This window comes from Plutella xylostella, chromosome 15 (genome assembly GCF_932276165.1).
Source record: "Plutella xylostella chromosome 15, ilPluXylo3.1, whole genome shotgun sequence".
Lineage (NCBI taxonomy): Eukaryota > Metazoa > Arthropoda > Insecta > Lepidoptera > Plutellidae > Plutella > Plutella xylostella.
In genome coordinates this window covers 3,168,199-3,181,841 of record NC_063995.1, presented here as the reverse complement: position 1 = coordinate 3,181,841, position 13,643 = coordinate 3,168,199, and the positions used below count along the sequence as shown (strand labels likewise).

At 40.1% G+C, this 13,643-nt stretch overlaps 1 protein-coding gene across 1 annotated transcript in view; it reads left to right on the top strand.

The window, feature by feature from the left end:
• LOC105398608 (GTPase-activating Rap/Ran-GAP domain-like protein 3) overlaps window positions 1-13,643 on the top strand; it is a 75,072-nt gene that overhangs the window by 54,277 nt on the left and 7,152 nt on the right. The window contains exons 5-15 of the mRNA XM_038107839.2: window positions 1,013-1,119; window positions 4,303-4,422; window positions 5,390-5,516; window positions 5,634-5,732; window positions 5,812-5,915; window positions 7,187-7,292; window positions 9,587-9,729; window positions 10,406-10,528; window positions 11,726-11,885; window positions 12,407-12,547; window positions 13,166-13,429. Of these exons, the coding sequence (XP_037963767.2) occupies window positions 1,013-1,119; window positions 4,303-4,422; window positions 5,390-5,516; window positions 5,634-5,732; window positions 5,812-5,915; window positions 7,187-7,292; window positions 9,587-9,729; window positions 10,406-10,528; window positions 11,726-11,885; window positions 12,407-12,547; window positions 13,166-13,429 (1,494 nt within the window). The remainder of the gene's footprint in view (window positions 1-1,012; window positions 1,120-4,302; window positions 4,423-5,389; window positions 5,517-5,633; window positions 5,733-5,811; window positions 5,916-7,186; window positions 7,293-9,586; window positions 9,730-10,405; window positions 10,529-11,725; window positions 11,886-12,406; window positions 12,548-13,165; window positions 13,430-13,643) is intronic.

The window sequence follows — 13,643 nt, the reverse complement described above, 5'->3', positions numbered from 1 at the left end:
TAATTCATTAGTGTCCCGCTGTATAGACATATTACAAAGTTTAATCGGCAGTTGGCTGATAGACAGAGAGCTCTCTTCTCTTCCGTATGGCCGTATGGCATGGCCATTGGCCATGGCTTTGATTTCAGTATATGCAAATTGTTAATGGTAGGGTGCTATGTGCATGTGCAATATGCGCATCTATTCATGTAAACGTATAAAGTCATGCGCCATTTGAACTTTATTTTATATTCGTTTGATTTCAAAGAAAGAATTCAAGTCGAGGGACAATGAAGTTACATAATAACCACACCGGTCTTGGTGATAAATCCATCCACAATGTATTTGGTAAATTCCATAGATTATAGCCGAGTAGTAGTGTTTAACGACGACCAGAAGGGCTAGCACGGGGCGCATTTAAGACGTGACAAAAGTTCTCCGTCGCGCTCAATCTTGAGGCAGCGCGATGTGAGTGAGCGCGATGCAAAACTCTTGTCACATCTTAAATGCGCCCTGTGCTAGCCTTTCAGCCTGTGTATGTTCGGTGTTATTTAGCTGAGTGTTGACACAGGCGTCCCGTCGGTAAGGAAGTGTTTGGGCCGCCCGCTTCTCGTTTGCGCTCACAATTCAACAAAACCATTGTACAATGAAACTACCAACATTGATCGACGCTAATACGATTAAATTGTTACTGGTCCCGTTTCGGAGCGAAATGTTTTGGTAGTAATAGTTCTAAGTACCTACTTACATATTATATTATTATTTCATCATAATGCGACATGTAAGAGGCAAACTTTTTTATTAGGTACAATAGATGTATAGGTAGGTACGGTGGCCTGCGCCTAAAAGTATACAGGCGGAGTTTTTAAAATAGCATTCTTTACTATTATAATATAATATAATAATAATTAAATAAAAAATCGGTTCATCCGTTTGGGAGCTACGCTACCTCAGACAGATACAAAGACCCTCTTTTTTATCGGGAGTATTAAAACCTGTAGCATGATTCAGCAACTCCTGTGTGTTGTTGCAGTGCACCAGAACTACATCGGCGTGGACGCGTCGCGCGAGCCGTACCTGCTGAGCGTGGTGCAGGAGGGCGGCGCCGGCCTGCTGCGCGCTATCCTTTTCAACAAGATGGTGAGCTACTGTGATGATTGAGCAAATGTTGCGAACGCAATACATTGCCTTTCAAGAGTAGGTGTACCGTCAGCGGCCGCGGCACGGGTCTGTTATCGACGTTGATAAACTCGTCTAATACGCGTTACACCAATCACATCGCCGTATTTGTGGCGAATCGCGATATATGGATGTTTATCTACGTCGGTATGGAACTTGTTAAGCGGCAGGGTGCACGAAAGGAGGCGTGTGAGTGACGTATCAACTGGAATCTAGCCTTTTTAGTGCTTGTTCGCGGTCGCGGCCACAAAATATCAAGCATAAGTATGATGTGATATTTTTAGAAATAACAGCTTTATACTAACAATGTATTCGTATTTATCTTATTCACATCGAAAGGTACATGTGATTGCTCCCGCTACCGCGACCGCGAGTTCACAAAGATCAAGCATTTACGTCCAGCGCACTATAGAGAGTCAGCTACTAAGGGCAGTCTGTCTGGGTAATTATTTCACTCATGAAAAACCCGTGACAAGCTCTAGTGTTTGTCACCGAAACGCTAAGAAGACAACAGTATCGATTCCCGCCTGTGACCTACATAATGTTTTATATATTTCGTCAACGTCAGGGACGCAGCAAGTCGCCTAAATGTAGTTTCGGCTCTAACTTAGAGTTAGAGACTTTTTATTGCTTTATTTATAGTACTGTAAACTAAGTTTGACGGGTTTTTGCATCGTTAAAAATAACTTTAACTGCAACTACATATCAGAGAAAATATTCGTATATACTTACTTCGTAGAGTTGTGTACGTTGTCTAAGAAACTTCTTCAAAATAGTTTCTGAATTCAATATATTTTGGCAAGGGTCGACAGTATACATTTAACCACATTATACATTCATATTTATGGAGTCTACTGTACGTTAAAAACTTGTTTTATTATTTGAGTCTGTATTGTTGTTTTATTCTCCTCGATGCTCTAAGTTCCTCGTGTCACGAAACTTCGGCAGGCATAATGTATGAAGCCGGGATGTGTGCTATAAACTATTTATTACAACATGTCGTGAGCCGCACTTCCTTTGGTTAAAGTTTCACTTCATTAGTGAAACTTGTACATCCTGTACGGTGATGAAACTAGCTTCACAATGTTTAACTACTATTTATCCTTCGCTAAGTTAAGTAGTTTTATAAATATTTATATTGAAAAGCAAAATGATTTGGTAAACAAGGAGAGTATAAATCGTAAGCAAAATCATAAATAATGTAGGCATAAAATATCTTCCAATCATTCTTTCCGAAGAGGCGGATAAAAATTATACTTGCTGAGGTATTTCAGCGGAAATTGGTAATTTCAGCATCAAATCAGCCGAGCAAATTTATGTTTCTGTTGAAGCATTTCTAATCTTAGTCAAATTGGAACACTCCGCTTTATAATATGTAGTCTTAAAAATATCAGCTATACTTAGCTCATTCAGCAAAAAAATATTGAAATGTTCAAATTATTTTATTTATTGTACAAGATAATAAATACCTTTTATCCTTTGTAGCGTTTGTTACCATCCATATACTTATATGAATTACATACTGAAATGGTCACGGAAGCAATAAATACCACTAGAGGCAGAAAAATGAGGTATCTATAATATGAATTCCGACTGAAGATTTAAGCATTTCATAAAAATACACGTTTCTACATCCGTCGTATCAAAACGAAACAGGAATTGCGTAGTTATGATTTTATAAAAAGACGAATATCAAAGGACAACTTTATTCTTTATTTGGATTTTCATGAAACTAGTTTCATATAAATTGGAGTTTCTTTTTATACAGCTCTGGTGGGATCAGTGTGAAGGAAATTAATGAGGAAAATCGTGACGGGTCTTTTTTCCTGAGTAGATACAGGCTGTTGCAACAATATCGATAGAAGTAGTTCGAGATTTATTTAATTCCTACATTCTTTTGCCACGATAAGTACCTATCTGAAACAAAATAGCAATTTCATGTAAAATAGGACATAAATATTACACCCACGCAACGAAATTACTTAATTAACTACAGCTGAGATTTAAGGCTAGGCCATCAGCCATCAGACGCACGCGAGTAACGTAGTCAATGTGGAATGTGTTTTATGTTCCTAAAGACCTCAATTTGCCTTTAACCAGTGAACGGAGCGTGATCACCGTTGTAAAAATGTTGAGAAAGAATTATGACTCTCTCTCTCTCTCTATACAATAATTCACACTTTCTGATTTTAAAAACCTCATCTCTGTGCCAAATAACCATATTTTTCCTGCAGTCGTTAAGGAAAACGTGAGCCAGAAGCAATTCTATGTATCAAGCTCGATAGGAGCCAGTGAATAGAGACTAATTTCGAACCTTTTACAGCTCAGCGAGAAACGGTATTCATTATGATCCTGTTCCTGTTGAATCATTCTTTTTCACACACACGCAGTCACAGATCGTAACACATAAATTTTAAAACAAGTGCCTAATCTAAATATAATTATGTATAAAAATTATCTCTGAGAAACCTCTGAAAATTAAACAAAACAAAATATTTTCGGCTCAAACATAACATGCCGTACAGATAGAATGGAATTTGAATGTGAATTTTGCCAGTGACGTTCCCTATGCGAGGTAATGCAAGCGACCGTACACTATACCTGTACAGTGTACAGACTGTACAGACATACTCAGCAACTTTTTACATAAAAAATATTCCACCCTGCAATTTGTACACTTTTAAATGAAACATATTTTTAAATTTCAATTATGTTTTTAGGCCATTATATCGGCATTACACTCCATCATCTTCCCATTATACTTGGGCCATTACAAACGTGCGTCTCACTTATGTTCACACTGATACGACTTTGCCGAAGTGCGAGCGAGAGGTCTGATAACATGTTTCATCATCATCACCCTCGTCCAGCAGCGCCCCGACACTCTGTCCTTGGCCTTCCTCATTCAGCTACTACCGGCCATTGTCTCTCCGGTCACTCTCTAAATCGGATTGACACGCAATAAAACAAGATAGAGCCGGGTAGCGCTGCAGATTTTCTTTCCCGAAGTTTCGGAGCGCTGCACTAACTATGCTCTATCACGTAAGCGTTCTCTCGCGTATTCGTTCTTGTTATTAAAGAGTGACCCCCTAGCTCGTACTGGCCTGTATTAAAGACTCCCACTGACCGTGTTGTGTCCACCAGGGGGCGCACAAGATCTCCCTGCCGCCGAGCGCGTGGTCCGGGCAGGCTGCGCGCCCCACCGTCAAGCAGATCCTGGCGCAGTTCCCCTCCATGGAGAAGGTGGATAAGGTGCCCAGGGAGGTACGGTACTTGTGTTGTAACTTGCTTTTTTGTCTTGATATTCATAAGTTAGTTAGAATTGTTATTTATATCTTAAAGGGCTGTTTCACAATATCTGAATAATGACTACCTGTGGGATAAAATACACTGTCTAAAACGTAAATACAGAGAGAGACAGCATGTCTTTTATCCCACAGGTAGACATTACCCAGACATTGTGAAACAGCCTCTTGTGTGCCAAATTTCAAAGTGTTACATAAAAACAACCGTCTATTTTTCAGCCATCAGAAATCAAATTAAAACCATTATCTATTTTTATATTCCTAGTTTAACTTTCAATATCTGCTCAGAAATAAACGCAACTTTGGTAAACTTTAGTAAAAAATGATTTAGGTTTTATGCTAAGCTAATCCCTTACTGCTTTGCACGAATTTGAAAAAGGTCACGACATTTTTTATATGAGTCAAGTGGCCCTTGAAATTACATTATATTCTGTACCTACTCCACTTGAGCCAAGTTTAAATAAGATTAGCATGATATGCTTTATGAAAGTATTTATACAAGTATGTACATAAAATGTTTGTTATTGATCAAAATGAAATCATACAATTATTTTTGTACAGACCTATCTTCTTTCCAATTTGCTGGTAAAACAACTGTTTGTAAATGATACGAGTACTTACATATTACTACTATATTTTCAATGCTATTTTTAATTGAGTACTATAGGATTTCAGATTTGATTTGGACTAAAATTATACCTGGTATCTAAAATATTATTGCCGCTCAGCAATGCTAAGTTAGCATTACGTGATTCGTTCGTAGCATCGTAGTATTACGTAGCACGTCGTAGCGGCGTCGTAGCCATTACGTAGCTTCGTAGCACGTCGTAGCCGCGAATGCAAAATGTCTGAAATTGGTTACGCAAATATTCTGAGTGACAAAGCGTGTCTTCCAAATCACATAATGCTTACATAATTGTTTTTAGATAACCTGTCCTGAGTTGCAGAAAGATATTTTATTATTAGAAGAACAGGAAGGCTCAGTAAATTTCAAAATAGGCGTGATGCTAATGAGCTCGCTACAGAAGACGGATGACGAGATGCTCTCCAACGGTGAGTGCGACCTTTAGCAAATCACGTTATTGATAATATTCATGAGGCACGGCGTTTAAATTTTTCATTATACACTTTTATACGAAAAGTTCATTCAAAGGTTGAAATAACTTTCAGAGAAGGGCGACGAGAAATGGGACCGATTTATATCGCTTTTGGGAGACAAAATTCGATTAAGAGGCTGGAACAGGTTTCGCGGAGGGCTCGACGTCAAAGGTAAAAAGTGGAAGCGTTTCATTCACTCACAAATCAGCGCGTCGTGGGCGGGTCAGTGACCGGAGTGTGTGTGTTGCAGGCGACATGACGGGCAGCCACTCCATCTACACCATGCACCAGGGACACGAGATCATGTTCCACGTCTCCACTATGCTGCCCTTCTCCAAGGACAACAAGCAACAGGTACACACATCACCCTCCTCGCATGTAGCCGCCGTGTGACACGTCACGAGTCACAATAATCACACTCATACGCATGTATCAATAAGTGTTGGCCTACGAGTACATTGTACTGTTTTATTTTACCATTAAGGGTGTTGATTTTAATAAGATTAATATCTAACTGGTTATGTACCATCATCAGCTTCCCGGGCTTTTTTAATTTGCAAATTATGAGTGAAAACTTTAAATTGGCTTTTTGTCACTTACTTTTTACTGCATATAATAAATAAATAAAAACATGGACTCATGGACACGGACAGCATTTCCCCAGCACCAATTACTACAACATGTCGTTGAAAATATATTTTCGTGTCAGCTATTTGCATATTGGAATTAAATTATAAATAAAAACTCATATTTTTGCTTGCTCTGCTTTATATCTCCTAATTACGCACGCACACATATAATTACACCTAAACATTTATATCACGAACCTTTGTTTACGTAAGCTGACTCATCTCATCTTACTTTCCGCAAAACTTTTTCATACGTATTACAAACATAATTATAACAGACTTCGTAAGTTGATAATGAATTCCTAACATGCTAAGTTCGACAACAACAGCACATAACTGGCGGGAAGCCCGCGGTTACTCGCAACATTATATTAAAGGCAAACTCTTGTTCGTGCCAGGGGGGGTCACTTTAGCTTACGATTAACCAAGTTTGGACGGTCTACTGCGCTAACAACGACTCTATCTCGTTGTGACATGACACTCTCATTCGTATGTTGTGAAGCTATATTATACAGTATGTTCTCTCATGAAGCGAGCGTCGACTCGACGTCACGTGGAGACACTCTCGGCTCATGTAAGCTTCATTGAATTAGCCACGCTGCGTGCCTGTCGCCGTCTTTTCATTTTCTTGATAGATTGCAAGAATATGGAGGTCGTTATAGATGAACAACTTTTGATTAAAACAAACGCGTAAGGGGCTCAAGGTCTCATTCTGTACAATCTTTGCTATACGACTCTTATCATACTTACTTTTTGTTGCTTTTACATAGAAACTTAGTCAATCACTTCAATATCTTATTATGGCGAATAGGAACAGTTTTTTTTTTCAAATTTCCAATAGCCGTACTAACCACATTATTTTGCTAACTTTATATTTTATTTTACTGAAAATTTCTCAACAAAAAAAACATATTCTTATGAAATTAAATAGTACACCACCATATGTAACCATCAGCAAAGTATTCTCTTACTCTACAACTCCACGACCGTCCCCAGCTGGAGAGGAAGCGGCACATCGGCAACGACATCGTCAACGTGGTGTTCACGGACGACTCCGTGCACAACACCTTCAACCCGCAGTGCGTCAAGAGCCACTTCACACGTATCCTTTACATAGCGGTTTTTGATTTATTGCAGGAAAATTTCATTATGCGCGCCATAATTATATGAAATGTGGCGACGCGCTTTGGGTAAAATTTCATGATTAATTAATGTCTTTACTGAAAATACTGTATATGTTTATATTTTAATTTGTTGAACGAATATTTAATAAAGTTTGCACATGAATAGATTTTTCATGTTAAATTTGGGTTTCAGAATATTTTTTATTTTTATTTTAAGGAAGTGGTACAGACAAAGGTGTATTCCTGGTATGCATATATCAGGAATACACGAGAGCCTCGCAAGCGGCGGGGGCGCGGCGGGGGCGGGGGGCGCTGAGCGACACCGGAAGTGGCGCGCGCGAGTGGATTTGCGCCCCATAGAGCGACCCTTTGTGCTCAAATGAAATACACAAGTATTTCATTACGCTCAGCAGTGTATTGTAAAAGGTTTCAAACTATTTTCTCGTCTGAAAATAATTAAAAGCGAATTTGATTGCGTTGGGCGTGTAACATGTTTTTAACATACATATTCAGAAATGAAATACCCTTTATTTCCAATGAAATACGGCATGTATTATGTTATAATCCGTTATACAGAACTCAACAAATTACAGTATTGTGCAAATTAATGTGAACACGAGTGAAAATTTGAAAAAAAGACATTTATTATTTCTAAAATAAAAAAACAGACATATATTAATACAATTTAAGTTATTTTAATAGAAAATGTGTCCTCCCTGGCTTTTATAACTTCTTCAACACGTTTTGGCATAGAATAGACATGATTTTAACAGTTTTCTGATATTTACTGGTCTAAAAAACTTGTATGGATTACAGCCTCAATCATTTTAGTTTTTCTTGTGCAATCCGTTTTCCGAAGTTTAACTTTCACGATGGCCCACTTATTTTCAATGGGATTAATTACCGGTGAGTTCTCTGGCCATCCAAAGGCATGATATCTTGTTGTCCTTGAAATATTTAAGCATAATCTTGGACATGTGGAATGGAGCCGAATTTTGTTGAAAAACTTATTGACCGTTAGCATCAACTTTTCTTAGTTTGGGGCTGTTTTTCTTATATAGGTACCGGATGACTTGTGCCCATCGAAGGGATGATGGACTCGCTAAAATACAGTGACTTGCTAGAACGGAGATTAGAAGTTGAACTAAGAAAATTTGAAGATAACGGTCAATAAGTTTTTCAACAAAATTCGGCTCCATTCCACATGTCCAAGATTATGTTTAAATATTTCAAGGACAACAAGATATCATGCCTTTGGATGGCCAGAGAACTCACCGGCACTTAATCCCAATGAAAATAAGTGGGCCATCGTGAAAGTTAGACTTCGGAAATCGGATTGCACAAGAAAAACTAAAATGATTGAGGCTGTAATCCATACAAGTTTTTTAGACCAGTAAATATCAGAAAACTGTTAAAATCATGTCGATTCTATTCCAAAACGTGTTGAAGAAGTTATAAAAGCCAGGGAGGACACATTTTCTATTAAAATAACTCAAATTGTATTAATATATCTCTGATTTTTTATTTTAGAACTACTAAATGTATTTTTTTCAAATTTTCATTCGTGTTCACATTAATTTGCACAATACTGTAACTTCCATTAAGATTGTATTGTTGCGATTGTGAAAATGGACAGAAATTCAAAAGGATTAATGGTTGCTTAGAAAGACTTTATCTCACAATCTTAATTAACAATGGCTGTCGACATTTTATAAATAACTTTAATTACTTAGTAACTAACTAGGTACTGGATAAGTTCGATAAGCAGTTAAATATTGTAATTGAAACAGCACTTTTATTAGAAAACTTTTGTATAGCAACAAACAATATTTAGTTTGCTTCAGAATGATGGAAATTACGAAAATGATTGCATGATTTTCTATTCGTATTTTGAATATTTTAATCAGCTCTCTGGATACAGTCTGATAAAATAAAACACTGCACAGTGATTTAAGTAGGTAGGTATATTTTATCAAGTAAGCATTATCGTCCCTTACCTCATGAATAGGTTTAATTTCAGGTTTTAGCACCAGACATAAATTCCCAATAACATAAATATTGTATGAAACTTAGGTAGGTACATAGGTAGGTACATTGCTATATGCGTTCAATTTAACCATAATTATAATGTAATGCCTATTGAAGTCATTCGAGCGCAAACAAACTGTGTTTTCGACACACGACAGCATGTAATACATGGCATACATGCTGTCGTGTGTCGAATGATTCACTAATTCAAAATTGATTGATTGATTTCCTGAACACGGCACAGACATATTCGCAGTAGTGTCGGAGGTGGAGGGTGAGGGGTACAGACTCAGCGTGTACAGTGACGACACTGTGCCTCCGTTCGGGCCCTCGCTGCCCTGTCCGCCGATCTTCAGTGACCCTCAGCTGTTCAGGGAGTTTTTACTGGTAAGCAAAAATTTCAGTATCCTCCGATAGCTGAGTTTTCAGCAGTAAATTTTCATTATTATGTACCTAACTCTACTTTTATTATATCTAGAAAGCAAGTAAATATTGGTTTTAGTTTCCAGTCACTTAAAGCTAATATCGGATTCATTTATAATGGTCTGCACTGTGTACAGATAAACAGGAGTTAATTTAGAAGGAAGCTCGGAATGTGCAAAGCTCATTCGTACCTAATTTAACGCACGAGTTATCTAAGGCGCTTGGGATTAGAGAGGCATCCGCATTATTTAGTACTTATAGGTACTATTAGTTGATACCTACATATTTGAGCGACCTTTATAATTTTTACATTCTTTTAATCTATGCCAAGAACATGGGCTTTATGACTTCATGACTTTAACAGATTTCCATGAAAAACTTTGCTAAGATCCCTTACACTTGCCTCACTTTGCAACTGCAACATAAACCAAACGGCGGCGGCGATGCGGCTCGCGACTTCCCACGTAGTAATCACCAAAGGGGTAGTCAGAGGTGACTGACGCACCCGCTTTTCGTTGTACATTTTCACTTACGTGAAAGATTGCGAGCCGTATCGCCGTTTAGAATGAGCACATGCACTTAGGGTACACATCTAAAAACAAAACTAAATCGATTTTACTGACACATCTGTCTTGTCCAGGTGAAGCTGATGAACGGCGAGAAGGCCGCGTTCCAGACGCCCACGTTCGCGCTGAAGCGGCAGCGCACGCTGGACACGCTCATCCGGGACATCTACGCCGAGCACTGCGCCGACCACAAGGTGGTGAGTGCAGGGCCAGCACAATGCACTTCTACCTTGTTTATGGGTTGACAACTTACCCGACAACTCACTCAGCACAAGCTTGTAGTGGGCTAGGCCTAAAACCCTTCTTTGGATGCAGATCCGTGCTCCAGTACTAGCGACGACGTGATCGGTTGTGTTGATGATGATGATATTTATTTATTATTGCAGCATGCGAAACAGATTTTTTCTAGTGCGCTTTGAAAGCCAATACTGGATTGGCCACCTCTGTTAATCTCAATTTACTAGACCTATTTCGTGTTATCAGACACATCCCTTGATTTTAGAGATAACTGTAAGCTTTTTATTTAAATATGTGCTCCGAGTGACTCCGACCGGGAATCGAACGACTATTATTATTTTCGATCGGCGGCGCTTTGACCACTTTCGTTCGGTGTTTGTGATTGCCTCGAATCTGCTTCGTTTATAACAGCACGCTTTCAAAATGCTACTAATGTTTGAATACAAGAGGAAGAACAACTTGTAAATCGGGTTTGGAGGTCTTGCGAGCTAGATGAAATAGTTATAATGGAAATCCTCTACAGTCCATAAACTCTCTCGCTATTATTCTAATCCACAGACTGCAGCCAGTGTTAGACTTATCTTATTATAAAAAAATATATATAGAGAACCTCCTCCTTTTTTTGAAGTCGGTTAAAAATAGATAATTATTAGCACCAAAAATACGAGATGTTTATGTATTTTATGTTCTTGACGCACATAATGCACCTAGGTACTTATACCTAATTGCTTTTATTTTGCGGGCTGAGATGACTGAAAATATTATACAGGATAATGCTTAATAGTTCTTTGTCATGTAATTTTAAAGGATCAGTCTGCGCGCGGAAGCGTCTTTTGTTCAATCAACAAAGGGAGGAATGTTGATACTCGCAATTTTATGATGGCTCGAGGCTTTTGAAATTAATTAAAATTGCTCTCGATGCCTACTCATGAAATAATTTCTGAGACATAACTAATTGAAATTTTAAGATTTCTTTGGATCAGCGTGTCGGTGACAAACATTAGAACCGAGAGGCTAGAGCTGGACCAGGGTTTGTCACCGTCGTTACAGATCGACGATTAACTAGTCAATTTAGTCGCAGCCCCTAACTGCCGTGTCTTGCAGATCATTATCACTATTCACGAACCTTCCCTAACAACAAAAGCTTCCCCCCTCAGCCGATGCTGTCGCGTCGCGCGCTGTCGGACGTGTGGTCGGGCGGCGCGGGCGCGGGGGGCGCGGGTGCGGCGCGCACGGAGCGCTTCCTGCACGTGGGGCAGGCGCTCAAACTGGACGCCGTGCTGCGGGGTGACGCGCCGACGAGTTTGGTGTCTACTGGTATGTGTGAATTGATTAGAAAACAAACACTAAGATAGCCATCGGCAGCGACCTAATCGGTTATTACGCTGGTGATGATGTCATCTGGTCTGCGGACGCTCGAATTACCGTCCAGCCCTAAAAGCAAGAGCCATATACAATACTTTGTCCCTAGTCTGTTGTAGAGGTATATGTCACCCAGACCAAATATGACATGATAATAATATGACTACCATCTCAAGGTGCTTGCCCAATACTAGAATAGAAGGAATGATCCTAATGTCATCACCCAAGTATAGTCTTCTATCGCATCTTGTAGTCCTATGGCACCCCAGAAATGCTATCCACTAACACTACGGATCTCGCTTTCACCTCTTCGGCACCACCTTTGAACAGATAATACACGGGAGCATTTTCTATCTTCTATCTGGCCTAGTCTAGGTTCCTAATCACAGTGAATCCTGCAGGGTCGGCACGGGAGCGTCTCTATCTTATATTTCCTCTAAATACTCTAGGTTCCTAATAAATGCTCTGTTACCCAGGGTCAGGCGGGTCCAGACGCGCGCCGTGGGAGGGGCGCGTGTGGCGCGCGGCGCCGCTGCCCGCCACGCCGGTCTGCGCCGAGCAGCTGTCTGAAGGCCGACTGCTGCTGTCTACTACGTCCAACACTTATATATTAGAAGGTATGCTGGTTCCGGTTCTTATTTGGTGTCTTTAAGGACACAATGTTGTGGATATATGAGCCTGATTGGTGTGCTGGTACGTCCATCCAATCGTAACGATAATTTTACTGCAGTCAGCTACACCTCGAAACTCCTTACTACTTGATCAATGCCATCGACATATCAGGCTGCTCGCCTAAGATTCGTTATTACTAATAATTTGTGACTGAAAATCTATTGTAGCCACGATCAAAATATTGTCTAATGTCGGTTATTATATGACTTACAGTATGTGTATTTTCATGTATTTCCATAGCATATGCTGAGCTGGTGCCGTTTTGACACTCTGGACAGCAACCTTTATTTGTTTTGTTTGTTCTGTATTAAGTATTCTCTTTATTTTGTTGTTGTTTCTTTTTCTTTTATTTGTCTTATTATTCTGTCTCAGTGTGTCAAATAAATGTATCTTTCTTTCTTTCTTTCTTTCTATTTTCATCCATGTTTTTTTTAAGACATTGCAATACAATGTTGTCGCGATCCATTGCTGCATTGGATCCATACGATAGTCGTCCAACGATAAATGTATTTATCATTACGATATAGTGGGAACGCTCCTTAATACCCGACGTTCTCTTGCAGAGAGCGGCACGACGCGGGTGGTGCTCCGCTGGGAGGGCTGCGTGCGCGCGGCGCGGGTGACCGAGCGCGCAGGACTCTTCCGCGTGGGCGCGCGGGTCACCCTGGGCGGCTCCACCACGGGCGGCGCGGGCGGCGCGGGCGTGTACGCGCTGCCGCTGCCCGAGCTGGCCGCCGGCGCCTGGGCCATGCGCCCGCTGCAGGACTGCAAGCACGCGAGACTGCCCAGGACTAAGACTGCGCACTGCTTTGATTTGCTTGAGACTGGTGAGTGGCGGTGTTACTGAATGGAGGTGCTAGGGTGAGGCCCCATTATAGCCCATTGCGTTGCCTCGATACAGCGGTCTAATGCGGCATGTCATAAAAATACATGGAAACCTACGCCGGGCCTCTTCCTTCTTAGCCCTTTCTGATAACTTACACGTGACTGCTCTAAAGTTTCCTTTCAACCTTACTAAACTAACTTACTTGTTTGTTGTAG